This window comes from Anticarsia gemmatalis, chromosome 22 (genome assembly GCF_050436995.1).
Source record: "Anticarsia gemmatalis isolate Benzon Research Colony breed Stoneville strain chromosome 22, ilAntGemm2 primary, whole genome shotgun sequence".
In the NCBI taxonomy this organism is placed as follows: domain Eukaryota; kingdom Metazoa; phylum Arthropoda; class Insecta; order Lepidoptera; family Erebidae; genus Anticarsia; species Anticarsia gemmatalis.
The window spans coordinates 9,416,001-9,437,718 of record NC_134766.1 but is presented as its reverse complement, the minus strand read 5'-3'; the positions used below and the strand labels follow the sequence as shown (position 1 = coordinate 9,437,718).

Genomic DNA, 21,718 nt, shown 5'->3' with positions numbered 1-21,718 from the left:
AAAGGCTATTCTGGAGTCAGAAACCCAGAGGATCCATGACCCCAGATAACTCAGTTGTCTGAAAATGTCGAAAGATTTTTGGCGCTTTCATTATTGTAATCTAACGTTCAATACATATAAATACTTTTTTTGGTTGCCCACTGAAATGGACTGTATACAAGTGAAACATGCATTTCAGAACAGTAGTATTATAGTTTTTTAAACATATTCAGAATAGTAGTTCTACGTAACGCCGTAGCTGAACGTCGAACGTAAATATAAATACAGTCTTTGATTGTTTATAATGTACGAAAAATCTCTTCCGGCTACATGTTGTGTCTAACTCCAAACCCAATCAATTCATGTTTAATAATATGCCACAATTCACGTACTCACCAACCAGTTATAGAAACATGAATACTGAAATACGAAAAAACTACCAGGACTTTAGATTCGAAACAGAGTTCGTTCCCATCAGATTTTTTGATAAAATATTCAAGCCAATATTCATGCGTGCTCACCACGTTCGCCATTCTGCAATACATAGCGCATTTAACTTTTATACATAGTTTTAAACACGCTTGTCCGTCCGTTACTGCGCTCAGGGAACATCGACATCGCATTCCGATTTATTCCGAATGGTTCCGATTTATTCCGAATGGCAGTCGTAAATCCGGCCCGGTATCTCCAGATAAATAATATTAAAACAAAGGATTGGACTAGTTCGTTGTTGATGTTTCGTATGTATGTTTGTGTGTATATTTTTATTTATAAACGCGAATGGGTGGGCGTTTTGGTTATTTTACTCCCCTTGTGGCCTGTCAATGTCCTGACACTGTGTTTATTTTACTTCATAAAATATGGGTAACGATAAGTAGAGTTAAACCAATTCGGTAGCTACATGTTCGACGAAATTCTAAAAAAAAAAACACAATTTGATTACTATTTAATGTGGTCATAGCCCAATGTTTGAGGCCTTGCCTAGAAAGATTGAATTTCAAGTGTATAATATGTATTCTCAAATTATCTGAATTGTTTAAAGGTTTATTTAAAAAAATATCTGCATATGTAATCTCCTCTCTGGTTAAGGGTTACTTTCATGTTCCTCAATATATTGTATTTTTGCTTTAAAATGTTTGCTACTAAAAGAAAATAGCATAGGATAAAGCGAGAAGGCGCTATGTAGCCATCAAAACTGATTCCGTAGCCCATTGGTTGTTAAATGTAGTGTGAAGACTTGAATCACTCCGTAACGGCCCTTTTGAACGCCATATAAAATAATCTCTTAGATAGCAATAACATTTCTTTCTCATGTGAGACACGATCTGCTCAGAAATGTCTTTGAAAAAACGCTTTGCTGCATTATGGTTAAGAAATTGAGTTAAGACTTTACAATCATTTTGAAATTCTTTATTATAAAGTTCATCCATTGGTCAATATTGCTTCAAAGTTTTAATTTTGAAGACAAATAAGCTTTTATTTCTGACAAATTAATAAAATACGTCGGCATCCTACAATGAAACAACTCGAACGTTAAACGAGCTAATGAAAAATTTACCGGTTTAATATTGCACTTATTCATATTTCAGACCGCAGCGCTACGAAACACAGCTAATTAATTAATAATTAACCAACATTATTATCGGCAAATACAAATAAATTTTCAACGAAATTTAATTAGCTTTGTTGTCGAAAGCCCGGACCGTTTTCCAATGAAAAATGTCTACCAAAGAATGTTTCCATAAAAAATATCATTCCATAAAAAAATATCCTTGTAAAAAATTCTTATCAAACGTTATTTCAAGTGTCAAAACGGGGCTCGTATCAAAGCCTGCCCCCCTCCCCCCGGCGGATAATCCGGGAGGGGGCGGGGCCGACCCACGCCAGGCTTTTGTCTCTCAAACCTCGCTGTGATAGACGGAAAAATGTCCTCCTTTTTTATTTATATAGTTATATATTTTTTTGAAGGCTTGTCGTATCATTTTGTTAGTTGTTTTTGTACTCCAGGGTTGAATCACCCCTCTGATGTATATGTACAAAGTTGTTTTTGTTTGTTTCGCGGTACGGTATGGTGGTAGGATTAAAAATATTTTGGTTGCTAGTCAGATCCCGGAAATCCTGAAGCAAATATATTTTTGTACAAATATTTTTCTGCTTATTTTTGTTTTCTTATAAATATGAGATATGTTTGTTCAGTAAAATATATTTGGATTTGTATTTATTCGTACGCAAAGAATATTTGGCTCAGTCGGACTTAAGTTATCTACGTAATTTGTTATTTTTTGTAAATACTTGTAAAAGATTGAGTCTGGCTTCCACGTGTGCTTGTGGGAACTTATAACTACTTAATCATTAAACTAATTAAAATACCTACTTTTATCTTTATAAAGAACACGACTTCTAAAGTAATTAGGCCTAATTTCGACAGACTATAGTAATTGTAATTATATACTTAAAAGCTAAGAAGTTAATTACATTATACTACTAAAATTTCAGTCCTCTGTCCAGTAACAGGACAATAATAAGTTCAAGTAACTTATAATTTATTTGACGTAATTACTTATAACATTTAGTGTCCGGTGTTTGCATTTGTATTTAATAGTTACAACATAATTTTAAATATCAAATTGACTGACATTTTGTATGTCGTAATTAGAATCAATTTGTCAGTGTACATTGAATTAATTCATTACGAGATTTGACATTATCGAAGCTTAAAATAAAACTAGCGTGAAATTATTCAAACAGCTTTATAAACGGTAAACTACATGATAAATTGATTTAATCCATCACTGTCCTATTGCTGGAAACAAATCTAGAGTCTAGTTAAGTTGAGTCTAGACTAGACTTTAAATTCACTGTGCTGTCTAGGTTGAAACTAAGACTTTTTTTTTAAACTAACTATAGAACGGGCATGCAAGGTTTCTTCTCGATGTTTTCCATCACCGTTATAGCTAGCGACTCCGTATCCTACCGCAAGTGACGAACACGATACAATGGGAATGTGACTTTACGTGTGTATCATAAACAAAAACAAAAACTAACATCAAACTAAAAAGTCAAAAGAAAAGAAATACAATTCAATTGAGAACCTCCTCCTTTTTAAAGTCGGTTAAAAATGAGATGAAGCTGCGCGTCCTTTCGCTGACAAACTAAATAGAACACAAGTTTATACGGTAGACCATTTGTTTTGATCAGAATCGTTGAGTTTGCATTCTCGCGTCGGTAGTAATTAACCTACCCAAAATAAAACTTAGCAATCAGCTAAAACATAAACATACTTGTGGAAGGCATAGTTCTCAGAAGCGATTGTCGTCCATTGTGCACGAGTACAATACCATTGTTTGGTTACGTCTCAACAGTTCTTGTAGCCATATACACGTAGTGTGGTAATCGTTGTGTACGTACTACCATTGCTGGACTATACTCTCCCATTGGATATTAGTACTATGAACATAAGCAGTTGAGTACCTGCAGCTAAATGGTAGCTTATATGCTTCTCGGGGATGTCATCTATAACCCCATATATACCAATAGGTGCAACCCTTTTAAGATAAAAGATGACATTTTTAAGGGGGCATATGACGGTACGGTCAGTCAGTTTACTATTCTGGCCAGTCTAGAAGGAGCGAAATGTCGAGAAATACAACCATAATGCCTGATAACGTTAGCTATTTATTCAAATAATTCAAATCTTCAACGCTAGGGGCACATATGATGGTAGAGTCATTATGTCTCTGAGAAATTCAGTAATAATATTTTTACTCTAAAAAGTTTCCGTGATTCATGAATTCGAAAGCGTTGTTGTTTTAAACGGAAACTCATTCCTGGCGGATCACATTTTTATCAGAGCACTTTTACAATGCGTCAAGCTTGCACATGCATATACGAAATTTTAGGTCAACTATTGATACTTATGATCGCTATATGACTGAATCTACGACGAAATCAGGGAAATGAAACCAATTACATATTTCTAAAATATAAACTTGAACCGCACACCAAAACTCAACAGTAAATCAAATTTACTAAATTAAAGAGCTAGTGTTCTCTTACAGTAAGAGATTTAATCAACACATCTATACATTGGTAGGTTCAACTCGAGGGAATACATGTCCTAATAGAATTTACCCTCTGTGTACCCAGACGACTTGTGCTAACAATTCTATGCCACTAATCAGATAGTTACATGTACTGAAAGTAAATATATCTATGTATTATGTTGTACGAGACTAGTCATGGTTCGCGGAGGTTTCTGCCTTCGTATATTTCCCGTTATTACTCAGTCTTTCGCGATGTTAGAAATGTAGTCATCAGTGATTTATGCGATCAGCTTTTCTTTTAAAACAAAACTAGGTGTGGTTTTGGTGGTTTTGTAAATAACAAATGATATAATCCGGTTTGTAATATTTAGGTAATAGACATGATTCAAATGTCTTGAAAATTGTGAAAAAAATCTGGCTTGAGCTCCGCTAACTGTCATGTGTTTTAATATTCATTTAATTATTTTCACTCTTTCGTTAAACGTAAACAGAAATAAGTCATCAGTGACATTTGAGTGGGTTCACGTGTGCAGTCAAATGAGAGCAGTGTCTCTATTATACATATATAAGGTCAAATTGTGACTGAAAACGAGCTTTTTGTAATATACCTACTATTATAATTTGCCTATGTCACATGAGATAAGGTTTAATTTGCATTTATAACTAGCCCCTTACTGTAATACTACGTATGGATCTCCCGTTTAGTCACCAACACGATAGCCGATTGGGAACTCATCATTTGATTAAAGACTAGTTTTAGGATGTGATGTTTCCTCACAATTATTGTCTTTATAGCTACAGGAATTAAAAAATAATTAGCAATCACACACAACTTTGAGCAGTCAAATGAGTTTTTCGGATATAAACTGTGGACTTTTCTTCAGGATACACATAATCGTTTCACTCGGTTATCATCAAGACGTTTAAAGTTTGACATTGCATGTTTATTTAACTTATTAATAGAATGCGAGAATTAACGCGTACACGCATTTTTCCTTAGATGCCTGACGTTAAACTCTGTTATCAAGGCCTGAAATATCTGTCGAAATGTTTGTCTACTGAGTACCTAAATTCTTTCAGCCAAACAGTCGCCACACAGAAATAAATTCATTTAGATTCACCAATATTCAGATATTCGTTGGTTCGCGAGTGGATTCGCTCGAAGGAGCTCGCCTCTGTCCTCCCGTCACATGTCAAACGTTGATGAAAGATGAATCACAGCGCAGACGGCGCACCGCTCGCTCTTTGATGTTATATAAATAGCGGCTGAGCGAGCTGATACAGGGCTGACACTAACAAATACAATTTATATCAAACTACTGGCATAAAAACAATCTGTATTTATTATTAGAGATAATATTTCGATATGTATTTTCAATTGACAGCCACCCGCTGGTTCGGATAAGAGACTATTTTGCCTATTAATACAATCCACTATTTTTAGAAGCTGTACTTCGAAATGTGTTTTTAAACAGGCTCCATGGTACACGCCGTTTTGTATATATATGATGCTGATTTTAAGGTTATAGGTTTCATGGTTGGATTAGTTAACTGATAGGGTGATTAATTTAAAAAATTTGGTTGCCCATATCTGTTAAATATTTTTTAAAGACAGTCACGCTGGTAGTTACTGTTGAAAAGCTAAGGTCACACGAATCTCTTAATATGATCTACCATATAATTGGCGAAATGTTAATGTATTTTAAATACCTAAGCATTCACGAAAAAGCATGTCTAAAATATGACAATCACCGCAAGCAACCCAGACATGTAAAGGTTACTTATCTAATCAGTTGCACACAGCGAAATATTGATAAAATAGTGATTTTGCACCCCACGGTCTCTCAGATCAATAAACTTACTATATAAAATACACCTTGATACCATCTCACATGACTATAGTTCAAATGATTTAAAACGTTACATTTACATAGCAGATAACGTTGTAAAATAGCAACAGCTGTTTGATATAACGTTGTAGATAACAGTAAAATAAAAGAACAACAGAATTTATATTTTAACTCGTAGTCCTTATAGGCAAAAAAACAGGCATTGTCATGACTATATTGCTCATTCTCTATCAGTATTATTAATTATTCAGCTCTCTCAATCACCATACTCACAGAAACATTGCCTAAATAGTAATCCGCAATACATATCGTTCCGCTTCCCGGATTTAATCAAATAGAGGTCGGAATTACAGGAATTAGGTCTGCGGTCTACCCCAAAAACTATGAACATAATGAACCTGCCACCGCAAATTAGGACCTACGCTGATTACCAATTGACTTACAAATACTGTTACCAGGTCATTTTGAATACCAGTCATGTAACCATTGATTTGTAACCCATTTTTTACTAAAACTTAAAAAAAATTGAGTGACTTTTACTTTGCATGATTGCAGAATATAAGTGTCTCATCTCCGTTATCCACTATTTCCCTTGTATCTTCGGTATTTCCCATGATTTGATTTATCTTATATGTAAAATTTCCATGTCAGTTAGTTACCATTCTCCTCCGAAACGACTTGACCGATTCTTATGAAATTTTGTGAGCATATTGAGTAGGACGGAGATTTTTTTTTTATATGGCAAAACAACGTTTGCCGGGTCAGCTAGCTTATATGTATTTGTGTGATGAGCACGAGTATCTGTTCCGAGCCCGGTTGTTAATTTATCTATATAAATAAGTAGTTATTTAGAAGAAAACATATAAGAATGTTTATGAGTTATTTGGTTACTAAAGTACAAACTTTGCTTAGTTTAGAATTAAATGACCGTATGTGAGATTTATTTATTTCTTTGCTTGAAATTTTGTCGAATTGGCTGTCGTTCAGACTTTCGATTTTTGCGTAATAGTATTAATCCTCGTGTAATAGTGGAAATGTAGTGATACGGAAATGCTCACAGTTTAATCGGGCAGGTGTTTCCTTAAACCGCTATGTGTTGTATTTGTAATGCGATAAAGAATAGCCTTATCATACTTCAAATAAGAGTATGGGATATTATGCCTAAAACGTCTGCACTCCTGTACTGCAATCTGCTATTAAACAGGCATTTTCTTGCCGATTTCAAAACGAAAAAAGAACTATTTTCGAATGTTTGTTTTTATGTATGTCCATTGATTACTTATCCATCTGTAGAAAGATTTTCAAAATTTATTTTAATGCTATATTGGTAGGCCAGTTGATTAATAAAAGCTATGGAGATAGAGATACCCTCGTACAAAAGATTTGATTTTATGGATTTGATGGGGCAGAGAGTAATAAAATTGGAAATGTAATATTACCCACTGGAAAATGTGAACGGCAACCCTAACCTCACCAAAAGGCAAGCATTAGTCCATCAAAAATAGTCTTACCCAAATTCCTATTTGCGTTAGCGACAGCCCTGATTGCATTGAATTAGCGTGTGCAAATAAAAGTGAAGTTACATTGCAGCTAGGGGCGGCTCGAACCGGTTGTCTCACTGAACTTTGTGTCCGCCAGAGACATGACTAACGCCACTAATTGTCTTTTAAACACGGTCTATGCTGTCGTCATGGCAATTGTTGTACATAGAAACAGCTGTTCTTTTTTCAGACAGTGTAAAATGTATTATTTTTTTAAGCTGGTCGTGTTGTTTTGAGACGCGATTGCCTGCAGCTATGAGACTGAACACCTCGTCTCTCCTAAACTCATACAAAAAAAAACGCAATTAAATAGATAAACTACCGCTAAATGTACGTCAGAAACCGGGCATCAGTCGGGTAGATGCTCAGTTCAACCGACATTAAGCGGTCATCTAAGAGTTGAACGCATTAAATGCGCGCTGCTGGTCTTTTTAGTGCACATTTTGATCGTTCCATGATTATTTTAAAGATGTTTCTCATTGCTGGGTACGATTTTGAACGATCTTTTATCTCAGCATATAGATTATGTATCTCAATCGCCTAACCCCTGGTTTCTGAGTACATTTAGCGGTAGTTTATCTATTCAATAGCGTTTTTTTGACATGAGTTTTGACACTATTGAATAGATAAACTACTAAATGTACCCTGGAAACCGGATGTAAATCAAATAACAAGATATCAACATTCTTGAACTGTTGTGAAGAGTTTGCTACTATTTGTATGATCTGCGTTGCCATATATTTAACCAAAATCTAACCATTTTGTCCAAATCTAATACCCTTCCAAGATTCGCAAGCACATTGTAGCGTGTTTCTGTGAAGCTATCAAACGCGTCGCCCTTTCATTTAGCAAGAGGCCGAGTGCGGGCTTTATGTATGAGTAAGCGGGCTGCATGCTCGGAATCCCGACGAATTCCACAAATGTTTCCTTGCATTCACGTATACGACGAGCTTTTGTATGGACTACACTATATCTAGGTATATAAGTATTATATTACCTTTGAATGTGTGTATAGTTGAATCTTGAATGTTTGTTTTAATGTCTGTGAAAACAGTTACGAAGCAAAGTGCATCTATATTATGTGAGAAGTTGAATCGTTCTTATAATTTGTATAAACAACTTTAGAATAATTCTTGAGATGGTGCTCAAGCTGTATGCTTTAGGGCAGATATGTAGATTGTAATACGGATGTCTTCTTTTCAAGGTATTCAGACAGTGTGTTTTTGGGCTAATAGATTGTAATACGAATGTCGTCTTTTCTTCTTTTTGTGATTTATTCACGGGAGTGTAGTAAAAAAGATGTTTAAAGTTTCTTCACGTTTTATTTCGTTGGGAAATCGTTGTCATATTTTATTCAACCGGTAATTAGAATCGACTATTTAAGCATAATTTTAGAACACTGCTATTGAAATCAATATAATTTTGTAGGTATATCACTAGGATCTGGCTACTTCAAAGATTGCTTACAGGCTCGTTTACTTGCCATAGTAACGCAGTGAGTGCAATTGCCTAAAGTTAACTGAAATTCATTCTGTAACCGAAAATGAATCGCACTGTATATAACTACAATGCGTATGTGTGCGTAACTTACAACAAAATATTTAAAAACCGAACACCTTCAACACAACAGAACACAAAACTTCACACGCACACATGCAACACTCTCCACTCATTGGTTCGTTCTACGTGTTATAACTACCCGCGTCCATTAGCCGGTACACTTGCGAAGGTGTTCAAAACTTGTTACTTTTAGTTTATTGCTTGTTTTTGGATTAGGCTTTTGTTCCCGTACGTGTTAGTATGCTAATGTTTTTCAACTTTGACTTGCGGTTCAGGTGTTTTTGTTATGACTTGTTTATGATTTGTTGAGTTTAGTTTAAATGTTGGTGTGTTTGCAAATGTTATCTACACTGGCATCTTTGTTATATGGCGGTATATTAAGAGAATATAGTGAAGATATCGATTTGATTCTTCTCATACAGAAGTTAAGCTGAACATTGGCGAGTTTTGTTGATAGTTCGGGTTCACCGTTGCTATAAAAGATAGATGAATATAAAGGTTTTTAACTACGACAACATAATATAGGATGTGGTGGCCTATACACTATAAGCTTTGCGGAACGATTTTTATGTTAGTCTTCATGTAAAGTCACTTTATGTTCCTTCTTCTTTTGCAATGTTGCCCTGTCTCACGAAACAATCTGCTTTCGTAAATTTATTTCTCTCAGGGCATATATAAAACTTTTATCGTGTCTTGTAAAGTTTATTATTTTATGCGAAATAATAACCCAGTACGTCAAACAACTGGCCGATTTACGTGTTAACTTTATTTACCTTAAATTAAGGTCACGAAAGTCGGCGCTTTTGAAAGAAATGAGCTCATTTGTTTAAACAGCAGTCGATATGGTTGTTATTCCACTGACCTATGTGGTCGGTTGTGGTCGGCCCTGTACCACAAATGTCGCCGGGGAACCCGCTACCGGGTCTGTGACAATATACAGTTGATACAGAAGGTCAAGTGCGGTGTGTCAGGTAGATTTTTTTAGTTATTTACTGTAGTTTACTTTGTTAACAGAATTTTTATTTTGCACGTACCGGCTGTATTTTTTCATTATAGTGATTTTCTTGCTTTAAGTTTTTTTAAGTTGACAATGTGCTTACTTTTTACGTATTAATGTAAAGTGCCATTAGACGGGTGTTTAACGCAATATGTACGGTAATGCATAGTAATGTTGTTGAGTCATTAAATAAAAAAATGAAAATAAAATTATTTATTAACTTCAAATATTGTCACTTAAAATAGTCGTTACAAGTTAAAGGAACAAGCGTAGCCAGGAAATTCTTCGGTTCTTACCACCCTTGAAATAAGGCATGATTAATGCCTGTATAGATATTAGGTAACTTATATTTATTTACGGAATAGAGTATTTTTTGTATTTATTCGCCAGTATCACGAAAACTCATTTCAGATTTTACAATGTTTTTGCATTTTTATAGTATTAGTTATGCAGTATCTATGCGACCTGCATATAGTGACACAGGATTAACATTTCGTTATCTACATAACACATGGAATTAAAGGCTTCACTAACGAATGATAAGAACAGAACACAATACTCGTATTATGAATCGATTAGTTGACATTACTCGTTCAGACAGACGGGCTTTGCATACCAAAACAAAATGTTCCATTGTGAATCATAGATTGTAATGTGTATTGGTATTCGAACGATTCGTTCTAATCTATAGAGACTCAATTTTTTTTTAATTTAACCTGTTTCTATGTCCCACTGCTGAGCAAAGGCCTCAAAGGGAGTCAATTAGAGCAACTTATTTTTTAAAACGACTACTCCAACCCTAAGCATTGCTCTCGTGTCGCGGAGACTTGTTAAACAACTGACACAAAGTACAACCAGACCCGAAACAATTATTCGCATAAATACACATATACATTTTACCCTCACCAATTCATCGTCAGATTCAAATATGTTTTATCCATACTTCCATACTAATATTATAAATTCGAAAGTAACTCTGTCTGTCTGTCTGTCTGTCTGCTACTCAATCACGCCTAAACTACTGAACCAATTTGCAGGAAATTTGGTATGGAGATATTTTGATACCCGAGAAAGGACAAAGGCTTCTTTTTACCCCGGGAAAATTACGCATTTTCATGGGAAAATTCAGGTGGTGGACGAAGTCACGGGTAAAAGCTAGTTTCATATAAACTTTAACAAGCATTTGAAATCGTCATAGTATTTATCTACCACCGTTTCGGAAACACTGTTGCTGTTGCTAAAGTTTGCTGCTCACAGATTATGATGCTAATAGATTAAATGCTTTAAAATAATAATAATAAATACTTTATTAATTTAAATGATAAATCTTCATTCGTATTAGTTTAATAATAAAACACAGTGGTACTACTGCACTGTAACCTGCGTCACTAAGCAAGCCGGTCAGCTGATCGTGCGCGCGCGCATGGCACTTTCACTGCGGTGTCGAGGTCGCACCGCGCACTCATTCATGCAGACCGCGCCGATACGCCGGTGCGGATGCCCCTCTTTACTTATATACAGTAGGCCATATACATTAGGGCCATTAATTTCAGTACCAGTAAAGGCTTAACCGCTCCCCCTCGTTTGGGAGGAGACCCTTGCCCTGCAGTGGGACAGTAATGGTTTAAAAAAAAACAAACGATCTCTAGGTTTAGCAACGCATGGCGCGCTCATTATATAGATGGGTAACCACGTAGTGATATTTGAGCTGAGCGGCTCCGTACTTCATGGGCATGTTAAGTTGGTCCCGGCTGTTGTCTATGGTGATAACAGCTGTTAAGTCATGTCAAATGTCTTTCGGGCGGCTTGAACAACTTCGACACTAGGTTAACTTCTATACGATAAAGTAAAAAAACATAACAAGCTTTATTTCCAACTTTGTATGATTGACCTTTAACCACGATTTCGGTTGCTTCGGTTACTTTGACAGTCTTTATTGTATAGGACTGGAAGTTTTGGTAAAACAGTCTGTCAGCGTTTCTATCACTCGTAAAACAAGCTATGAAAGCATATTAAATAGACTTTTTTCAAAGTATTGGATCAATTTCGAAAAGCCATTCATAGCGTTGAAACGTACATCAATAACCATTACAAAACCCAACTCTTTTATAACAGTATTTATTTTATTATTAATTGTTTTGTAAGTAAATACGGAAGACCTTTACTCTACTGTGTTTAAAAAGGCTACCAAAATACTTACAAATCATGCACCCACTAAATGTTCATCATCACTAAGTGCTATTCACTATGAAGTGTTTATAAAAGCAATAAGTTGGTACTCGGTGCTAAGCGTGTCATTTGCACTTCAAACGTAACTCGTTTTGTGCATATTACATCAGACGGATTTTACTTTCAACAGAAATGAATGGTTCCTGTAGCCGTAATGACATGATTATACGTTGATTTTAGTTATTTTCAAACCAATGACAATTCATGTCATTGGTTTGAAAAGAACAGCGATTTTCTACAACCGTGGACCGTTTATAAAAAAAACACAAGATTTTATAAAGTTATGAGCATTGAAAGTCTGTCCGGTTTATCTTTGGTCTTTCAATCAAGCTAACGGCACAGGAAAACACTTTCTGTAAAGACTTTATGCATAATTATACGTGCAGCTAAAGTTACGATACAACCAGTTGATACAGAGGGATCCTAAACATAGACCTAAACTCGCTTCCATCAGTTTTCACATCTACATTATTACAAAGAGTGTTCATGGACTCAAGGCCTAACCCCCTCGTTCGATTGGGAGGAGACCCTTGCCCAGCAGTGGTACACTAAACGGTTAAAAACCAAACATTTTTGCAAGTCACTAGCTGTCCCGCGCAACTTCGCTTGCGTCATAAGAGAGAATGTCAAAATTTTCCCCGTTTTTGTAACATTTTTTACTGTTACTCCGCTCCTATTGGTCGTAGCGTGATGTTATACTAAAGTTAAGCTAAAGCCTTCCTCAATAAATGGGCTATCTAACACTGAAATAATTTTTCAAATCGGACCAGTAGTTCCTGAGATTCGCGCGTTCAAACAAACAAACAAAAAAACTTTATAATATTTAGTAAGTTATTTACCATTAAATATATATAATTCCAGGTGCAGATATGTCATTCCAAGGCGAGTACGCGGCGCAAGTGCTGGGCCTTTCGGGCGAGACGCGCGACGAGCCGGCCGCCTCCCCGCGCCCCACGTCCCGCCCGCTATACCCGCTGGACGCGCCCGCGCCCCACCCGCCCCCCACCAGCCCCTTCAGGAAAGATGACAAGGAGAATAGTCATAATAATAAGTTTAATAATGTAAGTGCTATGATGAGGGCATGGGAAAAACGTGACTGTTATCATTTGGGTAAGGAAACCGGTTCCTGGTGAATGAGACTGATATTAGACCGTATGTCTAGCCTGTACTCAAAATTGGATCGCAAAGTTTTATAAAAACCTTACAATCAACGGACACAAAGAACAACCAGACCCGAAAAAACTATATGTGGGATCCCACAAATAATTGTCCCGTGTGGAAATTAAACCCACGACCTCCCGGCTGAATGGTAGTGGCGTAGCGACCACTTTAACCACCTTTCCTTCCCTTCTTTTTTCTTATACGCAAATGCCAAAGAACGCCACTAGCTAAGATCCCTAACTTTTTAACTCTCTAGCTTCAATTAAATAATGAAAAATCTAAATTATACACTATCATTTAATTACACTCATCAATGATAATTATCACGTTGAGCCCTTTAAGTAATATAATTAATAAAATAGCCTAAACAATACTGAACGTTACATTAACATGAGCTATGTACATAATGTTTCAGCGGCAATACAGCGGCGGAAATGGCGGTGTTGAAGAGGAGGGTGTCCTAGACCTCCGCGCGAGAGATCCCTCCGTCATCTCCGTGGGCTCGCAGCACTCCGGCGCGAGCGAGCCGGCGGGCTACCTTGATGCTGTTAGGTAAATAACATCTATAAATAACTGATACCAATAGTACTAAAAATAGTCGCCTATGTTCTTTTTTTAAATAAAATCTGCCGTCTTGCGTTCGAGTCGGCCCAGTCGTTTAAGTGGTAAAGAAGTATAAACAAACAAACCTGCAGGTTGAGAATATAAGTTGGCTCATTTTCTGTGATTACGTCTGATTTCCGAGATCAACTGTGTCACGGGAAATCGAAGCAAGAGTCAAGTAAATGTGTCAATATTGAATGTAAAGTATTTTTTTGCGAAAAATGTTTATCAATTAAAGTAGTTTCCTGGAGAAGCAATCGAAGCTCATCAATTTACTTATAGATCCACACAGATATCTCGATAACACACATTTACTTATTACATAACATTCGCATTCATATAATTTATTGTACTTTGTACAGCAATACTGCTAGATAAGTATATACATTCATATAAACGTTTATATAAATATCATACTTGGAGTGGGTACTATAGTAGGGCCACTGAGTAATTACCGATTTGACAGATTATTTTTTAAATTAATCGATACAACCTTGCACGAGCGTCACATTTGCGGAATGATTTAGAATACCTCTTTAATATAAAACTTTATGTCAAAATATCAGAATTAAGTAATTTTCCAATAAACACTGTTTCAAAACTTAAAATAGTTTGTAAATAATATGAAAACATTTATTTTTTGTTCTTTAGCGCGCTTGTATAAAGTTACATGGTGCGGATTCGTGCGTCTTGTTTTCATAGTGATGTGCTTAATAGTATTCGGTCCGAATTCATTGGAATAGGTATGATTTTTATTTCAAAGAATATTGATGGAATATAGGAATAAGGAATACGGATATTTATTTTATTTCATCAAGGATACTCCACCTAATGAAGAACTTGTGTCTTTAACTATTATTGGTTTTGATTTTATTTAATTAAACTCTATACTAGAATATTTAAAAACAAACTGTTCCAAAATGATATTAGAGTTACCTGTTCAGTCACTTCACTAGAATTGTCAATTTGTCATGTGTCAAATCGGTAATAATTCAGCGGCCCTACTATAGACGGCTATTTCAACTTTATCCTCGTCGGCCCATTAGCTCAGTTGGTTAGAGCGTCGTGCTAATAACGCGAAGGTCGCGGGTTCGATCCCCTCATGGGCCATGATTACCTTTTTATGATTTTGTGTTTTTGGAATTTGTTTTGTTGTTTTTTTTCATAGATTTGTTATTTTCTTTATTGTAAATAGGAAATGTCTTAGGTTTTGATCTACAACAAAACAGAAAGTCATCTTAGTAATATTTTGCCTTTATAAAAAAAAACTCTTTAGCTTCGTAGGATCGTACCAATTTATTAATATCTATTTTAAGTTAAATCCTAGCAATGAGATCACCCGCAGATATCCTCGCGTTTAGTGGTAATAAGACTTTTTGTTCAATATCATAGACAAGAAAAATCTATTCAAAATGTTGATATCGTGGTGTTTGTCACCAAATATATACCTGCAAGTATCCAAGAAGTCAATTGTAACGCACAAGCGAATATCCTTATCCTATAGATGTTGTGAACTGAGGATGGAGCGAGTGGAGCATTCTTTTGTAGAGAATTATATAACCGTTCTTCATTCACTCATCTTATTCAGCAATTATCTTAGTCCTAATCTCTTTCAAGCCCATGTTCTGAGTGGAGAACCAATTACCAATTCCTAATGAATGTATCTAAGGTTTTTTATGCGTTCCTCTGCTTACAGTTTGTTCTAATGCATGATTATTCTAACTTGCAGGTCAACAGTGTCGGTGTACTCGGGCAACTCGAACTCGAGCTCGGACCGCGACATCCTGGACCTGTCCATGCCGGACAAGAACTCCATGACGGAGGTGTGCTACGTGTGCGGCGACGAGTACAAGCGCGGCACGCTCTACAACCTGCACACCAAGGAGCCCAAGGATAAGTCGGTTAGTCGCACTTTTACTATTATGTCGGAGAAAAAGTCTTTTCGCATTATAGTATGTATGAACTCATAATAAAATCTTTTCTCTACACAAAAAAAGCTCGATATTTGGGTACCTCACGAGCTCACTGAAAGAAACCTAATGAACCGCGTACTCATTTGTGATTCTTAAAGCCAAAGAGATTTTATTACAAGTTCATACATACTATAATGCGAAAAGACTTTTCCCCGACCTAATATAATAAAAGTAAAACATTATTATGTACTAGCTTTTACTAGCGCTTTCGTCCGCCAACTGAATTTTCCCATGGCAATGCGTCATTTTCCCGGGCTAAAAAGTAGCCTTTGTCCTTTCACGGATATCATAATATCTCCATACCAAATTTTATGCAAATTGGTTCAGTAGTTCAGGCGTGATTGAGTAACAGACAGACTATAGTGGACTGCCGTCCCTTAATAATAATAAAAAAAAATATCAGTCTACCTATAATATAGTACACCAATTTTATTTTTTTCTGTTATGGATTATTTGCCATTGAACATGACCCACGGAAGGCTTCAGCGTCCTAACGGGCGGTATGCGGCGGACGCTGGTTGGCATACTATAAATAAAAACCTCATTAGTTTAACGACAAGAACGAACAGTAACGATACAAAATGTGTAGTGATATTATTAATAATTGAATAATTAAAAACTTTTAAACTAAAGAAGTTATTCGTTGATGGGTTTACAAAGTACTCGATAGGTGGCGTTGATAGTATATTATGATATCTCGATAGAATCATGTGTTTTTATGGATTGTTTGTTTTTCACAAATAAAAGAAGATAACAATTTACCATTTAGGATAAAAAATACCATTTATTTTGCTCATGCTAAGGACATACGTTGTATTTCAAAATAGTTTAATGATTCTTATGATAATGCAAATTTGCATGCACATCTGATTAGCAGTTTTGAAGTTAAAGAACCACAAACAAACATAGTTTTACATAAATAACATTAGTATGGTGTAGCGTTTGATCGTGATAGCGTCAATGGCCAATAACCTTATACAAAAGATCAATACACGCTGAAAAAAGCTGACAATTCACAGTGAAAGTCCATAGCCGGTACATTATTATATTATAACTAGTAATAGAGGTTATCTTATAAGTGACCTGTATACGTTTCCGTAGTGCCATGGGTTAATGAGCTATGTTTGTAACAAACAAGCAAATTGTGTGCTCTGTGGGGTATGAAACATGTGACTTGATGAGCTATTTATTATTATTATTATTATTTATTTATTTATTATTATTAAAACAGTGTTTCTTACATGAAACTTATACTTATGGTCCACAAAACTGTTTGAACAGTTTGTCTGTGGACACGGTCGAGTCTCATTTAATTATAGCAGTACTTAAGATGTACATATATGTATATATTGTATAAGAGCTTTGATTATATATTATAAGTTTATGTATTAAAATGTATTTATATTGTATATATAAGAGTAATATTATATGGTTCAGTAGCTTGTGTTTTATACATGTATATTTGTATGTATGTTTATAGATATTTATGTATATTTATATATTTATTTATTTATATTTATATAATATCATTATGTGTGTGATAGTTTGTATGTTTGTCACTTTATTATGCAAAACGTTTAAAAAAATCATGAATTATGGATTAACCCTGTATTTTATAATTAAAGATTCAGTAAAAGAAAATTAAGTCGTGTAGGTCTCTCTTCAGGAATAAGTCTATAGGCTTGTCAATTTCTTAACGTAAGAAAAAGCCCCTAGAAGATCACGAACACGTTAGAACGGAACTTATTTATTTATTAACATACTGCCCCATGATACATAATATAATAATATATAAAAAGTAATGATATGCTTCTGCCCAGTACCGCGTTAAAGTGATGCAGTTTAAATGGTTTTTGCACGTACTCTTTTCATCCCTTTATTTAATTAGGTATAGCTGTATAAGTGTTAGACACAGATAATGTTATAAATTAGCTTGTGTAAATCATGTCTTCATTTTCATTAGAATCGATTTAGCCACACTTTCACGATTCCTGGTAACAAACATACAAAGTTAATTATATATTTATTATATAATATACATAGTTTCACGCAACTAGTAAGTTGTGACGTAACACCGCTATCCTAAGGACATTCGTCAGCAGTACAGTGCGTTGAGACAAAGCGCGTGCGTGTCGGAACTATGATGTTTACATGTTGTGTCAGCGCGATAACCTCCACTTTTGACGCATGTACGCATTGTGAACGTGCACTGCGACGCGTTTCCGTTTCTAATTCGTACAGGATAAACAAAGCTTTTAAATATTTTAGATTTATTTGACAAGATTATTATAAAAGGGGACTTTTACATTGGAGGAACTGTCGTGTTGCTAATGTTACTATAAAAGATTCTTAAAGTCGAGTCTATTATACGTTCCTATGGAAATACGGGAGTAGTATAATGCTTAACGGTCTTGAATGGGATATAAATTACAAAGTGGGATTTATTTATTATTTTATTTTTTATTTATTTATAAAAACTGTTAACTAGCCTGCCCTTGCTTCCCCTGACACCTATAGCCTGTGACCTCTGACCTGCAGCCTAAATACCTGTGATATTCTTGGCATAATAATCTATTACAAATTTTATCTGAATCTAATTTTTATGTAACAGAAGGGCAACAAACACACTTTTCCGTTAATACTATTAGTATAGATTTACAGTTCCACTTCCAATTACTGTATTAAACGAAATATTTATCAGCTGACTCCAATAACTATGACCTTAAATTAACCTCCGACAACATAAAAGAAAGAAACACTTCAACACATTATATTATGACAATCATAAGCTTTACATAAAAGAGTTTAAACCTATGTTATAAAAAGTAATAAAACTAATCTAGCAGTTTAAAAACTCATTCGTTATGACATATATTATGCTCCTTCAAGATAACAAAGTATTTGGTGCGGGATGTCGTTTATCACTGCCTGATAACTTTTATCTGCGGAAGGAAGTACTTAGGAGTACAGTCTAGAAATAGCGTAGGATTTTTACTTGATATTTTTGAAGATTTATGAAAAGAAGAGAAGTTAATCCCTAGAAATGTTTTGTTTACGGCTTGTTTTATATTCTGACGATATATTTTCTTAAATTATTTATGAACTTATTATAAAATTTTGCTCATATTTCATCACATAGGATATTTAACACTAAACCTTAAGATGTGAAATCAAATCTTTGGGACAGTGTCACTGCTTCTAAATAGTATTGATTAAGCTTATGAAATGAAATACATATAAACGGTTTTATACTTACCTGTCACTTTATCTACAAGTCGAGAAACTAACCTTTATTCTTTTGGTCCTGTAAAGTTATTGTGTTATCGGTAAAACGGGGTGAATAGAATTCACGGGGTGAATGGAAAAAAAATCAGGAAAGTTTTCAAGGCCAATATTTGAGTACTCCTCGTTGAAGAATTTTGTTCAAATTTGAAATGATTACACGTCGATATTACTTCTCTGCGGTGTCATAATTGTTTAAATGTTTAAATTGATATTTATACCAAAAAATTGCTTTAAAGCCAACCGTCCTCGAATGCCTTAATGGTGGATATTATTTTTTCAAAACTTTGTATTTAAAGTGGGATTTCTTTTCTAATAAGTTGTTTGAAGTGTTTATCTCTTTAGGTGTATATTAATCTATAAAGATACAATATTGTTAATTGAAAAAACGTTTTTAAACACAGTTTTTCCATTCACCCCTATCGCTGGGTAAATAGAAAATATCGTAAAACTTTGCATATTTTTGGACAAATATGGTTTTAACTCTTTCTTCATGGCGCCGGACATGATATAAAATAACCCGACAATAAAAATAACAAGTTATTCGCAACAAATTTTTAGGACAAAGTTGAAAATCGTTTCTATTCACCCCGTTTTACGGTATTAAGACTTTAATGGTCTTCACTGAATGTTCAATAGAAGATTTGAACCTATCTTCTCAGTTATGAGCGATAGTTACTTGTTCTTAAACTTCACAGCTGATGATTAGTTACAAATATCAGTGCTTTTTAATCAAATTCTATAATACCAGCACCGGTCACCGTGTGTAAAAGAGACAGCACGCAAGCTATCACGCATGCGAATGACGTCACAATTCACGGCGTATAAATTGAAATATCTAAATATGTTGGGAGGGTATCGTGGCGGGCGAGAGGTGAGAGGTGCGGGCTATCGCCAGTGGAAAATATCTAAGTGCGGACCTTGCCACCGGGGGGAGAGGTTATCACACAACGTTTGTTCATGGAGAGAAATGAGCCAAGTTATTATAAAAAATAAATTTGATATTGTTTTTTATATTTTGCAATTTATTATATTGTCAAAGACTTGCGGACCTAAAAATTGTTTAACGTATTTCTTGATTGCTTGCAAAAGTCCACAAATCTCACCTATGTAGTGTCGTGGACTCGGCCAAACCTCTCTTTCTGATCGGGAGGAGACCTTTGCCTAGCAGTGGGACTCTAAAAGGTTTTAAAAATATACACATAATAATATGTCAAAGACAAACTGGTGGATTTAATACGAATTTTTTGTGTTGTTTTTTAGCTAATCTGGATAGTAGGTTGTTTATGTATTCTATATAAATGAAATCACTAGAAAATGATGTTTGTCTAAAGTAAATAGCATATTTTTTTAAATAAGCTTGGTTGTAAAACCGCCGCGCACGATACAATAACGAAGAACAGTCGTTACTCTCATGATGAGATATAATTTATGTATTTTTATTATTCCCAGATAATTTATATTTATTATAACAACAATTACTGTGGTATTATTGTTGCCCTTATAACATAAACATACACATTTAAAACTTATCTCTTGTCGTCGTTTTATCGTTCTCACTTAAAGTATGGAAAGTAGTCAAGAAAAAACAAATAACAATATTATTTTATGATTTAGAGATACCAATATAAATAAATAATTATCTATTTTGTTAGCTAAGAGATTAAGTATAGGAATCGTAATAGTGAAAGATAAAAAGGTTTTTATAAGTTATGCACTTAAACTTATTCTAATTAAGGTAAAGCTTGCAATAAAGGTAAAAAAATATTAATTTTTTGTAGGTTATAACAAATATTTTGCTTGATTAATGTAAATGTTTATTTTTTTTGGATTACAATGCCTTATAATTACATCTAAATTGACAATACTCATTCTTTTTAAACCTAAGATCTTTAAGAATAATTTCCATATAAGCTCTGTGTGGCCCAATCATCCAACAATCATTAACATTTATGTAATATCTAATCAAAAACAAAATATTTACATACACATAATTACAGCGGAGTCTCGACCCTGTTCGTTAAATATAAACAATAAACATACAATAACTAAAAGATGTAAGTATATAACACTTTTGTATCAACTTAAGACTTTCTTCCACTGAGATGTGTGGTTCAGTGTTACTTTTCCGTTCTGTGTTAGGTATTTGGGAATAACCTATTAGTTTTATGATAAATATTGTTTGTTTGACCCATAACTCGTATTATTAGGTTAATTTGGGAGGATTTGGTGTTCAATTGTTGGACGTGTGCAAAAATACAGAGTCACTTCCGAATTCTTTTACGATTATTTTAATTAAGCCATATTTAGAATTGTAATCTTATCGTTATTGAATCAATCAGTCTAGCCTTTCTTCCAATTATGTTGGAGTTAGTTCTAGTCTCACTGGATGCAGCTGAATACCTGTATTTTACATGGAGCGACTGCCTATCGGACCTTCATAACCCAGTTACCTGGGTTATAACACGATACCCTTCGGTAAGACTGGTTGTCAGACTTT

At 34.7% G+C, this 21,718-nt stretch overlaps 1 protein-coding gene and 1 non-coding gene across 2 annotated transcripts in view; both read left to right on the top strand.

Moving 5' to 3' along the window:
- Nucleotides 1–21,718, top strand: part of px (MAP7 domain-containg protein plexus) — a 182,321-nt gene that overhangs the window by 65,064 nt on the left and 95,539 nt on the right. The window contains exons 4-6 of the mRNA XM_076129511.1: nucleotides 13,061–13,260; nucleotides 13,776–13,912; nucleotides 15,693–15,864. Coding sequence (XP_075985626.1) covers nucleotides 13,061–13,260; nucleotides 13,776–13,912; nucleotides 15,693–15,864 — 509 coding nt within the window. The remainder of the gene's footprint in view (nucleotides 1–13,060; nucleotides 13,261–13,775; nucleotides 13,913–15,692; nucleotides 15,865–21,718) is intronic.
- TRNAI-AAU (transfer RNA isoleucine (anticodon AAU)) lies at nucleotides 15,000–15,073 on the top strand. The gene has a single exon. It is a non-coding gene; the product is annotated as a tRNA-Ile (tRNA).